Source organism: Primulina tabacum, chromosome 13 (assembly GCF_025594145.1).
Source record: "Primulina tabacum isolate GXHZ01 chromosome 13, ASM2559414v2, whole genome shotgun sequence".
Taxonomy (NCBI): domain Eukaryota; kingdom Viridiplantae; phylum Streptophyta; class Magnoliopsida; order Lamiales; family Gesneriaceae; genus Primulina; species Primulina tabacum.
In genome coordinates this window covers 28,877,691-28,896,651 of record NC_134562.1, presented here as the reverse complement: position 1 = coordinate 28,896,651, position 18,961 = coordinate 28,877,691, and the positions used below count along the sequence as shown (strand labels likewise).

The following is an 18,961-nucleotide window of genomic DNA, read 5'->3' as shown; positions in this document are numbered from 1 at the left end:
TTATCTCTTTTCATGACACATATTATAGCAACAATTATTTCGCTCCATATGTTTAACTCTAGTGGTGTCGTGGAGCAGTTCCGTTTCCAGAAAACACCTGAATGTGATATGCCATCAGCAGCAACTGTCACACTTAAGGTCCGGGGAAATGGACTGTTTGGAGTTTACTGTTCTCAACGGCACGGGAAATGCATCATGGACGGAATGGATGCCAAGTTTAACCAAAAAGCTGAAACAGGATTGGTGATTCTGATCATACCAGTTCCAGAAGAGGATATGTATAGACGAACTATTGAAGTCCAAGTCTATGTAGTATTCTAAATTTATGGGAATTGAAAGAATATGGGGTTGGGACTTTAGGGGAGACCCGTGGGAAAAATAAATGGTGCTTGTTTAGTTTTCATGTTCTCTAATAAAATTAGCTCTATTTTCTGAGTTTGCCCTGAAAATATTTAAAGATTACTCCAACAGTACAAATTGAGGGCATAACCTTGAAAACTTCAAATAACATCATGCACATGAAACTGCAATTGCACAAGAATTACATTTGACACATACACACCTCTGAAAAGAAACATACATTGGATCAATACGATACAGACCTGTAAAATTTATTCAAATCCCGCTAATGAAACTCAAGTTTATTCCAGTATGTTGAACTCATGGAGGCTGAACTGAGGTGTGGCATCTTACGATCAAGCAATAGGATATGAAGAATTCATAGCAATCCCACAGATCCTTTGTTTAGCACTAATATCCTTCTCCATCATCATGTAGCCTTCCATTAATACCCCAACTAGTCCCCCAAGAATTCTTAACTAGCGTCTTCCCATATCCGACGGCTGTCACACCATGATCTAGGTCTGTCCCACACTCTCCCCACTCCGAAAATGCCCAGCAACTTCCTGCACTTGGTGATCCAACTTTACATATGTATTTCTTTTAAAACAAAACCTGTGCAACTTCAAACTCTGTTTCCTATCAATCATACCAATCCATGAATTTCATTGTCCATAAAGTAATGTAATGTTTAGTTTTAATGTTTGGTGATCTGATACGTTCTAAGTGTTATGAAGCGTCACAATTCAGATTTAAGCTTTACAAGCTTAAGCATGTTTATTTATGATGCGCTTAAGCTTTGTTTAGTGTTAATAACTTTAAGTATTATCTAGAACGCTTAAGCTTTTCAGCCTTTTTTTCGCGCTTAATAAATATGATTAACCTATGGTGATCGATTTTTCCTCATTTTCGCCTGAATCAAATATTTTGTTACACGGGTTGTACCTAATCACATTTAATCCGTGATTTTTCGCATTTTTTAGAACAATGATCACAAACAACACAAAATATTTTCAAAGTATGAAACGTGGTGCTTGAAAACCATATTAAGGATTGAAAATGACTTACTACATTGCCCTTGATCCTTGACCGGTGTAACTGCCCCTTTCTTTCTTCGACCCATACCAGGTGGAACAACACTCGCATTTTCGTATCTAAACAAGGCTGTCTCATAAAATCCCCCTATAACCAAATGTTGCGCCTTGAGTGCATTCCTAGCAGCTTTAACTCTTCGTTAGTTTGAGCAGCAAATGCATTGATTCCAAGCTTGTAAGGCCTATTTTGAGCTTCATTAAACCTTTGACGAACCCGACATTGTCCTTAAAAATGTGAAACGCTACGCCTTTGGTTTTATAAATGCGGCCATAATGAGTAATCCATTGTTCGTGTCGTTCTAGCATGGACAATGCCGGTACGATGCAGGACGTGGTTTGATCGATCAGCATTGTGAAGATGATCAATGATAAGGTAAGGATTTGGTGACTTTTATGTCAAGTAAGATACCTTTTTTCTGGGTGAAATATGTCTCTATATATCAATATTATGATATTTCCTTGTCTTGTGTTCTATAACCTTGGACGATACCATTTACTGATAGAGGATTTCTTCGTTAAAATCAATATTGGAATATATATGATGATATTTGAATGAATAATGTAATTAAATAAATTTAATTTTCCGGGAAGATTGTGGTGAAAACTAAGAATAATCACTGACAACCACGGTACCATATTTTACGTTGGTTCCTTGAAAGAATATTGCTTGCGATATACTACTATTTTGAATTATGTTGTCCCAGCATGACAATAGCCATTACGAGATGACTTTTGGAAGGAGTTTCAAGAACTGGTTTTGTCTCGAAAGTACAAACTTGAAAGTGATTGAAGACCAAAAATCAAGTGTGTTCAAACGATTAACGAGATTCCAAGAAGTATTTAATAGAATCATGTCGAGCAACGAAACATTCGTGCAAAATGACCTCGAAAGATAGCCAGAGAGCACAACCACGTGTCCAGACGCGCTCTATCTCTTAAACAGGAGCGCCCCAGAGGGCGCGCAAGGAAAGCAGATTTTAAGATGGAAACTCCAACTTGAGAGTTTTACATGAATTGCTACTTTTTTTATATATATAAACAAAGTTGTATAGAAGAAGAATTTTGAACATAATTCCAGTTTAATGATATTTTTTATAATATTTTTCTCTCAAAAAATTTTTCTTTGTTTACACTTTTGCGTAGTTCTAAAATCAAATGTTTCATTTTTCGAGGCGTTTGTCGAAAGAGGATTATCAAAGACAAGTTTTTCGAAAATTCCCTTGATATCAATTGTTTTTAGTTGTTAAATTAAATTAATTAATAACTATGAATTGTGAATTTTTTGTGTCTTATTCATGCATTTGTCATCACACTTTATCCTTATTTTCATTGATTATTTTAAAAATAAAAATAGAACTTATGTATTTAAATAAAATTTATTTGTAACCTACAATTTTTTTATGTTTCACATTTATAAATTACTGAAATAGGTTACTATAAAATTTAAATTAGACTTTATATGTAAGAGTAGATCTTTTGTGAGACGATCTCACGAATCTTTATCTGTGAGACGGGTCAACTTTTTCGATATTCACAATAAAAAGTAATATTCTTAGCATAAAAAGTAATATTTTTTCATGGATGACCTAAATAAGAGATATGTCTCACAAATACGACTCATGAGACCATCTCACCTAAATTTTTGCCATTATGTAAACAAGAATTTGAAGATCATTATTTCTCATCCTTTCACATAAAACTGTTGATCATGCGGTTAATAATAAAAGTCATCACAAATAAAAAATAATAATTTGCACGAAAGTTAATACTATGCAATGTGTAAGATAATAGGTCAATAAATTACTTTCAAAAAAAAAAAAGATAATAGGTCAATAAATTTAATGAGAACAATTATTATTTAATTATAGTTGTGAAACGGCCCCATGTGCGGTTTCTTGTGGAAGGAAAATTGTGGAGAAAGAGAAACATGAAGAGCAGCAGCGGCGCCGCGTGGACGGCGGAAAGTGCAATAGCCGGAAACGCCGAAGCCCTGCAAGCTCTCCGTGAGCTCATCACTTATCCTCTGCTCTACTCTCGCGAGTCTCAAATCCTTGGCCTCAAAGTATGCTCCAATTTCACCCCCACGCACTCGCTCGTAGCGTTTGCGAATGATTAGGTCCGTAAAATTACTATGGTTTGTATTTATACTCGTCGTTTGTTTTTCCAGTGGCCTCGGGGTTTGCTGCTCTACGGTCCTCCTGGCACGGGGAAGGTATTAAACTTTGCTCGCTTTGAACGTACTCTCTGTACAAGTATTTGATATGCGTGTTCTAAGTTCATTGATTGTTTTAATTCGTGAATTTCTGGGTTCTAGACAAGCTTGGTACGAGCAGCAGTTCGCGAATGTGATGCGCATTTGATCGTTATCAGGTGATATTTCTTTTGTCATCTGAGTTTTACTATTTTTTTGAATCATATACGTTTCTGTTGGAAAATTTGTTATTGATTGACTGTTGAAACGATTAACCTCTCCAAGTTCTGTTGAATATTTTTAGTAAAGTTCTATCTTTAGAGAAAAAGCATTTGTGAGTATATTTTATGTTGTGTAAAGTAGATTGAGGAGGGAGACAATAATATGCAGCTGTTGACTGTGATTATGCACTCCTAGTTCATTAGTGATTAGAAGAAGGAAACTAAGCTGTCTACCTTTTTATGGATGCATAGTTGTTAATTTGTTTCCGTTGTTGCTTTGGTGGTTTTAGTTTTACTTGTAGATTTTAAGCGGGTATTATTGCTGGTTATGTCTTGCAGTCCTCATTCTGTTCATAGATCACATGTGGGGGAAAGCGAGAAAATTCTGCGGGAGGCTTTTGCTGAAGCAAACTCTCATTTGACATCTGGCAAGCCTTCTGTTATATTTATTGATGAAATAGATGCACTTTGTCCTCGTCGTGACTCTAGGTACATGTCAGTTGAACATTTTTTTTGATATTTTAGATATGGTTTTATAGTGATATCAATCTGTTGTATGCTAATTTTGTCTTTAACTTAGTTTCTTCTCATTAAACCTGGATTCTGGAAATTGCAAGACAAGATCTTTCACAGTGGTTTTCTGGGAATCAGTTTAACAATGTGAAGAGCGAAATTTTCCAATGGCATTTTTCCTTGTTAATCACAGGAAGGAGCAGGATATTCGCATAGCTTCTCAGCTCTTCATTCTAATGGACTCCAACAAATCTTCATCAACATCTGGATCACATGTTGTGGTGGTTGCTTCAACTAATAGGTATTTGGATCCAAAGGCTAGCGCTTCTGTTGAATTTAGGGGACATTGGCTTTACTTATGCTGTCTAATTGACTTGATAGTAGTTAATTTATTCTTTTAAATTTGACAAACTTTCCATTTGAACTGTTATTACATTAAAAGAAATAAAAAACATGAATTTTTTCTTTGTTTCCTTTTTCCGGTATGCATCTCTTTTGTTTATTTGTCGTGTGTGAATTATTAAATATAATTTTGCACTTATACTCATGCAAAAACCTGTTATTCTCTATGTCCAGAGTGGATGCAATTGATCCTGCACTAAGACGTTCTGGACGTTTTGATGTTGAGGTCGAAATTTCCACGCCCAATGAAGAAGAACGTTTTCAAATTCTTAAGGTTCTAATACTTTCAAAACATTTCTATTCAAGTTGCTCTTTTGTAGTCATACAATCTCACACATTATCTAGTTCTAGCAAATATGTTTCAGGTAGTTTTATTCCTTTTCAAATTTTCAGCTCTACACGAAGAGGCTTCATTTGGATCCTAATGTTGACCTGCAAGCTATAGCTGCATCTTGTAATGGTTATGTGGGGGCTGATCTAGAAGCTTTATGTCGTGAGGCCGCCATGTCTGCACTGAACAAAGCTTCCGAGGATAGTCAGCATATAATAAGATTGGATGACTGGAAGCACGCTAGGTCTGTGGTTGGTCCAAGTATAACTAGAGGTGTTACCGTGGAAATTCCAAGGGTTTCTTGGGATGATATTGGAGGATTGAAAGACTTGAAGGTCTGGAGAATAATATTTAATTACTGATTGAATTTCAAGACATGAACTTGGTCTAATCACATGTTTAACGCTGGAAACAGAAAAAACTCCAGCAAGCAGTTGAGTGGCCTTTAAAGCATTCTTCTGCATTTTTGAGGATGGGAGTATCACCTATTCGGGGCATTCTTCTTCATGGACCTCCAGGTTGCTCGAAAACAACCCTTGCTAAGGCAGCTGCTTGTGCTGCCAAAGCTTCGTTTTTTTCATTGAGGTATATTCACTTTTACCCCTTGTGACAATACTGTGTAGACTGATTCTTGACATCTTTGGATATGAAAGAAAGGAAAACTTCCACTGCAAACAAAAATATGATTATTTAAACAAGTTACTCTTTTAATAACTTATTACAAGAGCAGGGCTTACAAATTACTCCATAAATATCATTCGATCAGGTTGGAGATTTTTCGAAGTACTCTGCCCAACTTGAAAAGCAAAACCTGGGAGGAAACTTGTTGAATTCCTTCTAAAGCATGTTTCGTAGATAACAAGCAAGATTTTCTTGTTATCCTGAATAGTGTACTTATTTAGATAGATTTTTTAAAAATGGAATTAGCTGAAATACATTCTTGAAGCCTCATCATAGTTGTTTGTTATTACTTATAAATTGCAGAGTATTATTTTTTTATTTTATTCCAAGTTATCGATGATAAATTTTTGTGGTTATCTTTTGTATATGAGAAATGACAATCATATTGACCTTCTGGCACATTTATAGAAAATTTTAAAAAAGCTCACTTGTAATTGTTTTATGCTTGTGAAGCTGATGTTTACTGTAATTGGATTTCCTGACAATATATCCTGCATTAGTGGCGCAGAATTATATTCCATGTATGTTGGTGAGGGTGAAGCTTTATTGCGTAATATGTTTCGAAAGGCTCGTCTTGCAGCACCAAGCATAATATTTTTTGATGAGGCAGATGTGGTTGCTGCCAAAAGGTAAATTTTTATTTATTTCATAAAATTTATGCAATTTTGGTCAGTACCTTATATTCTATGCATTTTCTGAGTTCAGGGGTGTCAGTATCATATGGCTATCCAGTTTTCCTTGATTGATTAAATTAAGAAGTTAACCAAGAAATTTAAGTTATGGTCAGTGGTTCACATCTTGTTGGATATGCGTTTTGAAAATTGTGCTGTTTTCATATGTTGTAATTTCATAGTTTAAAACCATGGACATGTTTTGGATGAGAGAGTGAATATTTAGGTTATGTCGTGCATAAGATTGGTGTATAACTCGTTTTCATGTAAATAGGTTCAAAATTAATCCAAGTTCTTATTTTTTGTTTGATGAATGTGTCTATTAATAATATTAGCTCGTTTTTTTTTTTTGAGGGAGATGGCTAGTTTTATAGCAATAAAATATCTCAAGTCTTTCTTATTTTGTTACACTCATGTTTTTATCATTTTTTATGATGGCTTACGCCTTACTAACATGGACCTAAACTCCATCTCTAAGGATAAGCTGTATATGATTTATGTTGAACCTTTTCATGAGATTGGTTCCTCCTACATTGTGTTTGATTCTTTAATTTTTGTTGCATGGTCTGAGGATTCCGTTTACCGATGGTGACAAGACTTAACTCACTTGTTATTTTGTCGCTTCAATACCGGTTTCTACATTTTTTCTTTATTTTGGGACATCAGTTTTTATTTTACATATTGTTTCCTCATTCCTCCTCTGAAATGGCAGAGGAGGAAGCTCGAGCGGGAGCACTACAGTCGGGGAAAGACTATTATCTACTTTACTAACTGAAATGGATGGCTTAGAGCAGGCTAAAGTAAGCCACGATCATTACTCCCTATGTATATTACTATATTCCATTCAATGTCATGAAAAACTTGAGAGAAATTTATAATAGAATCATCCTTGATGCACGCTCATTTTTGTAGGGAATTCTTGTTTTAGCTGCTACTAACCGTCCTCACGCAATTGATGCTGCACTTTTGCGTCCCGGACGCTTTGATTTAGTAAGTAACATTTACATACCTCCATGTATATATAAATTTCCTGCTTGAACAAAAAGACCAGGTTTCACCCTGATTATAAAATGCAGCAGTTTAACTTCGTTCCTAAGAATCATGCATAACTGTTTTCTGATGTTAACATATCATAGGTCCTTTATGTCCCTCCACCAGATTTAGAAGCTCGACATGAAATTCTTAGCGTGCACACACGTAATATGAAATTAGACGACGATGTGGATCTCAGAGAAATAGCAGAAGAGACTGAGCTCTTCACGGGAGCTGAGGTAGAGGGGCTATGCCGAGAAGCAGGAATCGTTGCTCTGAGAGAAGACATATCTGCCTCTGTCGTATGTAACCGACACTTCCAGACCGTAATGAGGTCACTCAAACCAGCCCTCACCCAAGAAGAAATCAATTTGTATGCATCATTTTCAAAGCATCAGTTTCCGAGGCCCGCCGGAGCATCAGAATCTAGCAGCAAACAGAAAATGAAGGGGAACAGGAGTTTTTTGCTTTCAGTTGCTCCTGTTACATTTGGTATTGCCAGTTTAATCATATTTACTGGCTTAAGTTATATTTCTAGTCGTTATAATGAAACTGGTAAAGAGTTACCCAGGACATGAACTTTATTTATATCGATTATATACATTTTGTTTCTCCTCGCCATTCCCTTCTCCAAAGTGTTTCTTCTTCGTTTATGATATATTCAACATTGAAGTTTCGATATAAATTTCCCTCAAGCATGTCTTCAATTCAATCCTTAAGGTTGTGCGAAGATCAATTGATCATTTCAAATTTCTTGACTTGTTTAGATAAATAAAATTTAATAAATTTCAACTCAACTCGGTAAAACATTTTTTATTGTAATTACGGCGAATTTCGAACACTTGTATCGAGTGTGATTTGAAATTTATTTCTCAAATTCTTTCCAAAAAAAATCTCATCAATTCAAATTCATGAACTGAAGCACAATCAAATATTAAATTGATCAACCTTTTGCAAAATTTATATATTTAATTAGACTAATATAATGATATTATATTTGTTTTTGGCAGCAACGACGATATATTTATATTGCGAACATCTCGTCATGTTTAGTTATCCTATTATTATTTTGATCTCGATTATTTTCAAAAAAATTGTTTGCATATTAGACAATCAACTATTAATACCGAGAAATGAGATGTTCTCAGGACATTGTCCCAAAAGTTTTATGTTTTCTTTAATTATTGGAATCATAAAATTCATGATATATTCTGCTTAAAAAAATTCGTGATACGTTTGTTTTGAAAATATTGAAACGATATTTATATTAGTAACACGTTTGAATTATATTATTATTTCGAGCTTGATTTTAACCTAATTTATTGTTGGAGTCAATGGTTAGACACCACAGTCAAAAACCTAGTTGAACGAAATAGATCAATATTATGGAATGAAAGCTTTTATACTAAGAGATATGAAGCATTAGAACACGATTAAATAAATATATGAATAACCCTAAAAGTATCACAAAAAATGTGATGCATCGATATTTACAACAATTATATCGCGAGATTTTGTTATTATCTCATTATATTTTGTATTGAATTTATCATGAGATTTTGTTAAATTGAATTTTTGCATTGGATTTTTTGTGTTATAAGAATTGTAGTACAAATTAAGTAGTACATGTAGCATTACTCATAGCACATTCATATTGAGTCGGTCTAGTTGGACGTCGACTAACTTTGGATTTAACTACAATGTGAACTAACGAAAATACGGTCTTGTAATTTACTGATGGAAAATTATATTTATGAGTATTGTATGATTGTCTATTTATAATTTTTTTATTTTATGCAACTATTTTGTAAAATTTCAATCTTTATATGTTATTTTGTTTTTTTTCCCTTCAATTTTAGTCTTTTTTTCGACGCGACATTGATGTGATATCGATGCAACACTAATGTGACATTGACACAGCGATGACATGTGTACTTTCAAATTAACGGTCCTAGTGAATATGAACAAATTGAGAAAAACTAAATAAAAAAACATTAAAATTGAAATTTGACAAGATATATAACTAAATAAGATCTGAATTGATTGATGATTTATATGTAACAAATAGAAAAAAAAATCAACGATGATAAATATTTGTTTTGTTTATCTTTTCCATCTTAAAAACATTTTATTTTCAAAAAACCTATATTATTAATAAAGAAAAGATCGTTGTATTAACTATTAGATTCAGTATAACGAAATTTTCGATACAATATCGATATAAATACTTTTGATATGATAATTTTTGATATAATATACAGTATGCATTATTTGATATGATAGGTATAATGTTCCTACGGAACTGCACTACTTTACATAATATAAATTAAATTAAATTTAGTATAATTTATTAAAATATTTTATAGTAAAAAATATATTTTAAACTTTTTATGCGACCGCTGCCCACTCAAGCAGATGATTTTCCCCTATTTCAATTTACCCACGTTATTCACTGTATTCCAAGAGAACCCCAACCCTGCTATCTTACTGTTTATTATTCTTTCTCGCCGCCGTCTCCTCCTCGGTCGCCGTCCAATTGTCTCCTCCTCCGCACAGTGACGGTGTTTAATTGCGGGCAATGCCTTCTATGGCTTCTAATAACTCCACTCCTGCTTCAGATATCAACACGCTAAAGGAACCCAAATCCGACGCTTTAATCAGGTGCTTTGTAACCGATCAGTATGCATAAATAAATTGTGGACACTTTCATTTTATAAATTTTGAATTTCAGCATGTGGGTGTTGTTTTTCAATGGGCCTGGAGTTATATAGCAGGTGGCAACAACATTGAGAAAATCAAAAAATTGTGCGTTTTGTTCCAGTTTTAGATTTAGCGTCGGGTCATTAATTTTTTTAGTTGCCTGGTGTTCTTTTATATTGCAGGAGGCAAAAGATTGAGCAACACAAGAAAGCACTGCCAATTGCTGCAGGTGGACGTTGTTTTTACTTTAATACGTTTCGTAGTTCAGTCATCTTTGCTGATAGAAAGGAAGACTTCCTTTTTCCGATTGAATAAAAATCAGATTTTTTATCTTGACTTGCTGGCGAGCAATTGGCAGCTCAAGTTGACTGCTTGTTATGGATATGGCATTGCTGGAATGCCCTTTAGACTTGCGTTATGCTGAAACGTTTTGCAAGTGATTAGAGATAATGGCTTGGCCATAAATGGTTGGAACAAGTTTTGTGTTTGCGGATTTTGATTTTGGCCTCCTAACTAAAAAGCTGGGCGTGATAGGATGATTTGTGTTAGTATAGTTGTGTTTATTTTAGAGCGAAAAGTGAGAAAGTTTTGGAAAATGATCTATAATCTGAATAACACACATGCAATATCATTTGATGAATTGAAAGTACTGTTTTAATTTGTCAACCCGACCTGCACCACACCTACTGCCTACGTATATTTCTGTAGTTGCAGGATGTGATGTGCTATTTCCATGTGTGCTTTTGTTTATCTGCTTTTTTACTTTTTTCAGTTGAACAGAGACTCCTGGAGGAGGTTCACAAGAATGATGTACTAATTGTTGTTGGTGAAACTGGCAGTGGAAAGACAACTCGTAAGTGTTTATGATTATATTGAATGTTGTTCAAAGGCAGTCATTGTATACTCTTAGTAGTTAAGACAATCTTTCTTTATCTTATTGTCCAGTATCCAGTTAGAGATAGACATGTAGAGTTTTTTTACCTGTTTTTTCTTATCTATGTACAGCTAGACGTGGAGAGGATTGACCACCTGAGTTTTTATAATGTAATCAATTTTATCCATCAAATGAAAAAAGAGAATTTCTTGTCTAGAGCTTCCCATGATCCTACTTAAAATTCAAAATCTCTAAATAAACGATATGTTTGCTTTGTCTTGGGATCTGTCCTTGATAAACATTACATATACTCTATCCATTACCATTTAGACATTCACCCATGCAAAGGCAAAAAGAAAAGAAAAGAGGGAGAGAACCAATTTGACCAAGTAATAAATTCTGTTATCCTGAAGGAAATAATTTTACATTTAATCTAGTTTCTATCTATTTTATTGTTCAGCTGGTCTTCAGTTGATATGAAATTATCAGATTTAACTTGTCTCAGATAGACTTTAATAAGCAATTAAGCATTCATAACATGCTACATCTTCTACCCTTTTTCCTTAATTATATGTAGTATACTGTACGCCGTGAATTTTCCTGCACAAGCTGGATTCTCATCCCAATATCAGTTTATGAATCCATATTCTATAGAGTGTCGGGGAAATTTATTGATACATTCCTCTGCTAGGATCCATACATGAAGGTTTTAGTAATTTGTATCTCTTTCATATAATTTTTCATCTATTTGAAATATATAATGCTTTGGCAGAGTTACCCCAGTATCTTTTTAATGGAGGATTCTGTCGCAGTGGTGGACTCATCGGAATAACTCAACCTAGACGTGTTGCTGCTGTGACTGTTGCAAAACGGGTTGCAGAGGAATGTGCCGTCGCATTGGGACAAAAAGTTGGATATGCTGTCAGATTTGAGGACGTGACTTCTAGTTCAACAAGGATTAAATACATGACAGATGGCTTGTTATTGAGGTAGAGGGACCTTGACTACCCTCTGTTTTCTTTTTTACTCAGGTTATTTTTGGGGCAAATGGCATTACAACACCCCGTGTTACCTGATGTGGCATATATTCCCTTGGACTAAATTAATAGGCATTTTAATCTCAAGCTTTTCCAAACAGAGGCTACTTGCCCTACTCTATTTTAGGAGATTCATAACAAAATTGACTATTGTACCCTTAAATCTATATCAATACATTTACATACCTAAAGAACCAAGCGTGAAACCGTATTCAGAAATCTTCAACCAGATGAAAACATTCCAAATCGCGAAGTCAAAAATTTGAACGAAGAAATCCCAAACTGACAAATAAAAAAATGTTCATCCAACAATGGACTCATCGATGGGTTATGGCTTGAAGTAAGTGTTCGTTGATTAAAGATTAGTTAACAACTTGACATTATCAAAAAAGGGTTTATGAGGGAAATTGCGACTTTATGTTCAGGAATTTTAATGTTTGTAAAATAAGAGTCTGAGGAAAAACTTTATCAGAAAGAATTTTTGGGTTGAGGAAACCATGCCAGTTCCGGATAATGGGTTAGCTTGAGAATTCCATTAATGGGTTAGAAGTAGGTTTTACGGCCAATTTTGCCATAGCCTGAGAAGAAATCAACTAATTGTTTTATTTTTGGGTTTTGGGGCATTTATGTCAATTTTCGCAACAAAAAGGTCAAAAAATGACCAGACGCATTCCAGCGCGTGTACAAATAATTCCAGGCACGGGTTGTTTTGAGCCTCAAATTTAAAAGGTAGAGCGTTTATTAGCCTATTTATTTCATTGAGGGGGTTATACACTACTTTTACCTGTTATAGGGGAGTCAAATGCAAATCTCCTGTCGATTTTTGCACAAAATTCGACAATTATGAAATTATCAATACGTATGTAATATGAGTTGTACGCATAGGATAATCACATATATGATATCTCTGAAATCATCATTGTTTGATGACTAATATTACATTTGCTGCTTGGGACTTGTTATTAACTTATTCTAAAATAGAATCTCCCTAACGAACTGATAATGATTGAATATGCATGCAGGGAAGCATTATTGGATCCACATCTTTCTAAATATTCTGTTATTATTGTTGATGAGGCTCATGAGAGAACAGTTCAGACTGATGTACTGCTTGGTTTGTTGAAGAACGTACAAAAAATAAGGTCTCAAGGTGCCAGTAACATTGTAAATGGTGATCTTACAAAATCTGAGAACGGCATACTAAAAGGGAATGATATCCAGTGTACCGGCTGGCTCAAGCATTGTCGAGACAAAAAGTTATCTCCGTTGAAGTTAATTATCATGTCGGCCAGTCTGGATGCACAAGTTTTTTCTGAGTTCTTTGGGGGTGCAAAAGCCGTCCATGTCGTGGGCCGTCAATATCCTGTTGACATGCTATACACTCATCAACCTGAGACTGATTATGTGGATGCAGCCTTGATTACCATATTCCAGGTTGTTATAAATACTCAAGTTGATAATTACATAATGTATTGATTCATCTGTTCCAAAAAATTTTGGATGACAATATTTATTTCAGAATTATGATATTCCTATAAGAAACCCAATTGGAAAGGCTCAGTTCTTGCCATTTCCTTATGGTAGGTTCTCCCATTACACAAACAACTCATAACTCGGGCAAAATATTTAATGAGAATATTATGTGGTTTTGCAATCCATTTTCATCTGAATTATTGCTGTTTGCTGATGAAATCAGTGAGTATATTGTAAGGCTTCATGCGAAACTATGTTATCTATTCTTTGGTTCTTTTATTTGATTTATGTCTTTTGGTTTTAGTTGGAGGAGTGTCAGTATCAATCGTCTTAGGCGTTGTGGGTATGCAAAATGATGTAGATCCTCACTTTTCAGAGGGAATTTTTTAGCTTTCCTTTAAATAAAGACTAAATAATTAGTTTAGAGTGCCCTTAAAAAAAGTAAGGTTTTAAAGTGAAGCAAAATCAAGTAGATAGCACCACAGGTTACCCGTTTGGGTTTTTATGTTGGTAGGATATATTGTGTTTTCCATCAGGTATCTGCTTGGTGACGTCTTATAGAGCTGTGAAACTTCTGCTTTGCAGTAGATCAACCTGACAAGTTTTTTAATTTGTTTTCCAAATTCTTCATCAATTCAGTATCTTTTTTTCTGGATCCTATCACTTCTTCTAATTGAGGAAAGTTTTATGGATTCCACTGATTTGATTCTTTTGTTATAAACCTTGTTTGGTTGGGCATCACATGTGTATGTTGCTTATATTTTTAATCCGTTCTTTGTCATTCTAGATACATCTTGAGGAAGGTCCAGGCGATATACTTGTGTTCTTGACAGGCCAAGAAGAGATAGAATCCATTCAGAGACTTATTCATGAGCGCCTTCCAAAGTTGCCTGAGGGCAAGCGCAAACTTCTTATCTTTCCAATGTTTGCATCTCTTCCATCAGAGAAACAGATGAAAGTTTTCAGCCCCGCACCCCTTGGGTTTCGCAAGGTAAATTTTCTTTGGTTTTTACTCCAGATATCCTCTATGAAATTTTTAGACTGGCTATTATAGTCATGTGATTTATCGTTAATCGTAGAAATAATTTTGTTTCTCATATTCTGGTATGCTTAATTGTTGGAGAAAGATATTTTATTTTCCTCTTAGATTAACCCTTTTACAGATAGCTAACCTTTTTTCCTTTACTGGAATATGTAGAAGTTTTAAAAATGAAAGTTAAGTACTTAATGGTACATGATACTTATGATTGGTGTTTTTGCGTCTCTTGGACCAATATTGTATTTTGAAGCTGTGTAGTTTTCATTTTTATGAACTTAGTTCTAGTGTAAGTGCAAGGATTGTCCATCCCCGAGGAATTCAATATATATGCTTCTTTTACAAAAGGATCACATATAGGATATTTTTGTACACAGTAGCTCATTCAAAAGAAGCGCTTAATTTTTTTTTATTTTTTTTAAAAAAACTCTTTAAAATGCTTTAATCATTTTTCATTGAGTTCTAAACATAGTTGTCAAAGGCGCACCGATGCGCACAAAGGTCAAGGAGCCTGAGACGCAAGGCGAGGTGTGCGCCTTACCGAAGCAAGACACACATTTTCAAATTTTAAAAAATATATATTTATCTTAGAATAAATATATTAAATATGAAATAATTAGCTCATAATTTCACACAAAACAAAAAAAAAATTAATAAGTTCATAATAATTAGTAACATGATTAAAATTCTTCGATCGTCAAAATCAAGTTCATCTTCTTCCATCGAATCATCAGAGTCCCTAGAACTTTTGGACTTGTGTTCTTCTCGGTCTTCATTATTTTCTTGATCAACATCAATTTTTTCTTCCTCTTCACCCAAAATATGTGAAATTGGTCTTTCTGGTTGTTTTAGAGGTAGACGTTCTCATCTCGTTCTTCTGTTCACAGCTCTCATCTTTTGATTCCGGTGTTGGGGCGATGGGTTGCTAGAGTTTGGGTCTAAGCTTTTTGTTTTAAACAAGTAATTTAAAAAAATTCACTCAGGCGCGCTTACTTCCATTGTATCCATAGGTATCCATGTTGTAGTAATCATCTATATCCAGAAACCCAACCATGGCTGCTGGCATTATGTAATAATGAATTGCTTGCATTTTCTTTGCTGTTTAGGTAATATTAGCAACCAATATTGCCGAGACTTCAGTGACAATACCTGGAATCAAGTATGTCATCGACCCAGGAATGGTGAAAATGCGGTCATATGATGCTTCCACAGGGATTGAGCCATTGATCATTGTCAAAACTTCAAAAGCTCAAGCTCTTCAAAGGAGGTAGGGCATTATATTTGAGCCACCCTTGCATGCTCTTTGTGAAATCAAAAAATCATGCTTGTAACGTGTCCTTCAGATTCGGTGATAATGTCACTCTGATTCCTTCTTGAAATGTGTACCTGATTGTGGGCGAAAATAGTTGATGAATATGATTTAATATATCTTGGGCATCATGCAGTTGCGAGTTACTCTTTTTCATTTTTTTCTTTGTGTTTAGTGAGAGATCAGGTACATGTATTTGATTTTTTTTTACACATGTATGTTATGGATTAGATGTTAATTTTTTTCCCCTTCTTTTAGAAAAAGAAAACAATGCAGAACTTTTGAAATTTTTGAAACTGATATTCACGTGTATCTTAGGATGTTATGTTTATGATGAGATTACTATCCCCCTGGCCTTCGCTCAAGTTTGTTTTTGAGGTCTGAAAGTGAAATATGAAGATTGGGAAAGTGAAAGGGCATTGTTGACTCATCTCTGTTTAGATGAAAGAAATTTCAAATAACAAAATCTTATAAATCCTATTGTAGTGGACGTGCAGGTCGTGAAGGGCCTGGAAAATGCTTCCGCCTTTATCCAGAGAGTGAATTTGAGAAGCTCAAAGATTCCACTACACCGGAAATCAAGAGATCCAACCTCTCAAATGTTATCTTACAACTTAAAGCACTAGGCATTGATGATATTATTGGGTTTAACTTCATTGAAGAACCTTCCAGGTGATTGTGAATACAGATATCATATTTTTAAGTAAATGTTTTTCTGTCTAAATAGTCACTGAGCTGGCGGACACATTTTTTTCCAACTTTTATGAACTCTACATCCCGAATTTCTAGTTTTACCACCAACTGTTGCCTTTATTTGGGCATCGATGTTTGCTGTTATCATTAATCATTTCATACTCGTTTCAGTCTTTTGCTATCGCGGTCAATTTTTCTGGAACAAATCCGTGTTTCCAGCTCTAGTAAAAAAGTGCCAGCTATTTACTATTTCAATTTATATTCATACAGGATTGCCATCATCAAGTCACTGGAGCTGTTATTCTTGTTAGGTGCTCTAACAGAAGCTGGTCAATTATCCGATCCAGTTGGACATCAAATGGCCAGGCTTCCATTGGATCCTATTTATTCCAAGGCACTTGTTGTTGCCAATCAATTTAAATGCTTAGAAGAAATGTTAATAATTGTTGCAATGCTCTCGGTTGAATCTATATTTTATGCTCCGCGTGAGAAGTTGGAAGAGGTTTGTTCCATACTTTCATTTGTTTTTGCATATATTATCGAAGATCAATTAAAAATGGTGGCTTTCTAGACTCTGAAGAAATGGCGAACTTAACACTTGTTATCATCTTATAATGTTGAAATGATATTTTCTGGTATGTAGTCACGAACTGCTTTGAGAAGCTTCTCCAGTCCCGAGGGGGATCATTTGACATTACTGAACGTTTATCGTGTTTCTGATGAGTTCTTGCAAAAGAACAAGCTGATAAGCAGTGAAGAAAAGGCTGAAAAGAAACTCCGAAAATGGTGCAAGGAAAACTTTATTAATGGTCGCTCGCTAAAGCATGCTCGTGATATCCACAGGTTGGTTATGGTTACCTGCGTGTTATCCCAAAGCAAATAAATAGTTCTTTATTAGTATCGGTCGATGCAAACTGCATTATTTTAATCTTTTTTGTAAATGTCTTATGTTACACTAGGAATGAATTTTCTCTAGATATATTTACCTTGTTTGCTTTGTCACTTCATTGTTAGTCAAATACGGAAGAATGCCAAACAGATGGGTCTGAGCATCACTTCATGTGGAGATGACGTGCTTGTGTTCCGCAGATGTCTCGCTGCTTCGTTTTTCCTTAATGCAGCGTTGAAGCAGCCTGACGGTACTTACAGGTAATTTTCAGACAGACAGACAGATTCAATGTTATTAAGATCGTGATATATTCTTTATGATATCACGAACTACTCGTTAAAACGTTCAGAATTTATGTCGTTACGACAATTTCTGAAAGCCTCCTATTTGACATATCAAGATCTGAATTCATCGTTTGACAGGGCTTTGTCAAGTGGTTTGATGGTGCATATTCACCCGTCTTCTGTACTATTCCGTACGAAACCAGAGTGCATAATCTTCGATGAACTCGTTCGAACAAACCAAAATTACGTACGCAACGCTTCTAGAATAGATTACTTGTGGTTAGCTGAGTTAGCTCCTCAATGTTATGCCATGCACTAGTTGGTTTATCCCCATGTATACAAACATCCCGTGAATGGAAAAACTTCTTGGTTTCTGTAATAATACCAAAGGTGTTGTATATGCTTTTCTGGGAATTTATTTATACCTTTTTCTTGCATCAAAATTTAAAGGGTAAAATACATCTTTTTCTAGCCGTTTGTGTTAGGTCACCTATTATTACTGGTTCTCTTTTCTAATAAAATAAATTTTTATTATATTTTTTATAAATTAATTTCATATATTTTTATTATTTTCAATCATTTTTAAAAAATAAATTGTAATGCAAATTTATTTTAAATTAAATTTTTATAAATTTTTAATCTTGTTAATTAATTCTTTTATGAAAATAATATTTATTAAATTCTAATTTATTTTGTTTATTGATTTAAATTGATTTTAATAAATGTAAATTATAATTATAAATATTTAATTATCTATTAAATTATTTTAAAAATATTTATTTATTAACATTTGGGGCATTTTGGTCATTAAAATAAAGTCTACAAAATGAATCTATCATTTTAAAATCATATCAAATACCATGTTATTTATCCCAACATACTATTAATCAATATCTCTCATTTTTTAATCATTCTAATTGCTAATCATTTACTTATCTCATCACACATACCAAACGGAGCCTCAGAGATTTTGAACCTACTTAATCCATTTCCACCCTTTTCCATCATATTCCCTTCTATAAAACACAGTTTTATATAGGCACGAACAAAGAGTTCTGAATTGATATTGAATCTCTAGGATTTGGTGGCTTTGACTGAAATTTATTCCTTAAAAAAAAATTAAAAGTGAATAATAACATTACTATTTATAAGATAATCAAACTAATTTACCACAGTAAACTAACAACCACA

At 34.2% G+C, this 18,961-nt stretch overlaps 2 protein-coding genes across 5 annotated transcripts; both read left to right on the top strand.

Moving 5' to 3' along the window:
- The first annotated feature begins 3,311 nt into the window (after nucleotides 1-3,311).
- Nucleotides 3,312-8,096, top strand: LOC142522933 (cell division control protein 48 homolog B). The gene is made up of 12 exons (XM_075626528.1): nucleotides 3,312-3,495; nucleotides 3,601-3,645; nucleotides 3,748-3,803; nucleotides 4,185-4,334; nucleotides 4,552-4,659; nucleotides 4,935-5,034; nucleotides 5,154-5,426; nucleotides 5,507-5,676; nucleotides 6,273-6,401; nucleotides 7,156-7,243; nucleotides 7,356-7,433; nucleotides 7,580-8,096. The coding sequence occupies exons 1-12, from the start codon at nucleotides 3,361-3,363 to the stop codon at nucleotides 8,051-8,053; spliced, it is 1,806 nt and encodes a 601-aa protein (XP_075482643.1). The 5' UTR covers nucleotides 3,312-3,360; the 3' UTR covers nucleotides 8,054-8,096.
- Nucleotides 8,097-9,881: 1,785 nt separating this feature from the next.
- Nucleotides 9,882-18,241, top strand: LOC142522461 (pre-mRNA-splicing factor ATP-dependent RNA helicase DEAH10). 4 transcript variants are annotated; one of them, XM_075625879.1, is made up of 12 exons: nucleotides 9,882-10,136; nucleotides 10,358-10,404; nucleotides 10,948-11,028; nucleotides 11,822-12,038; nucleotides 13,109-13,520; nucleotides 14,347-14,550; nucleotides 15,702-15,862; nucleotides 16,391-16,576; nucleotides 16,868-17,099; nucleotides 17,241-17,440; nucleotides 17,612-17,746; nucleotides 17,909-18,241. In XM_075625879.1, the coding sequence occupies exons 1-12, from the start codon at nucleotides 10,054-10,056 to the stop codon at nucleotides 18,087-18,089; spliced, it is 2,139 nt and encodes a 712-aa protein (XP_075481994.1). In that variant the 5' UTR covers nucleotides 9,882-10,053; the 3' UTR covers nucleotides 18,090-18,241. The 4 variants fall into 4 exon arrangements, with proteins under 4 accessions (XP_075481994.1, XP_075481997.1, XP_075481996.1 ...); XM_075625882.1 differs by having other exon boundaries at nucleotides 10,070-10,136; nucleotides 10,956-11,028; nucleotides 11,862-12,038; XM_075625881.1 differs by having other exon boundaries at nucleotides 10,070-10,136; nucleotides 10,956-11,028.
- Nucleotides 18,242-18,961: the final 720 nt, after the last annotated feature.

Bases quoted from the DNA above. Each gene is read 5' to 3' on its own strand.
- LOC142522933 (XM_075626528.1), top strand. From the start codon at position 3,361: ATGAAGAGCAGCAGCGGCGCCGCGTGGACGGCGGAAAGTGCAATAGCC. The intron at 5,035-5,153 runs GTTCTAATACTT...TCAAATTTTCAG, and splicing joins AACGTTTTCAAATTCTTAAG to CTCTACACGAAGAGGCTTCA. The intron at 7,244-7,355 runs GTAAGCCACGAT...TCATTTTTGTAG, and splicing joins ATGGCTTAGAGCAGGCTAAA to GGAATTCTTGTTTTAGCTGC.
- LOC142522461 (XM_075625879.1), top strand. From the start codon at position 10,054: ATGCCTTCTATGGCTTCTAATAACTCCACTCCTGCTTCAGATATCAAC. The intron at 15,863-16,390 runs GTAGGGCATTAT...ATCCTATTGTAG, and splicing joins GCTCAAGCTCTTCAAAGGAG to TGGACGTGCAGGTCGTGAAG. The intron at 17,747-17,908 runs GTAATTTTCAGA...ATCGTTTGACAG, and splicing joins CAGCCTGACGGTACTTACAG to GGCTTTGTCAAGTGGTTTGA.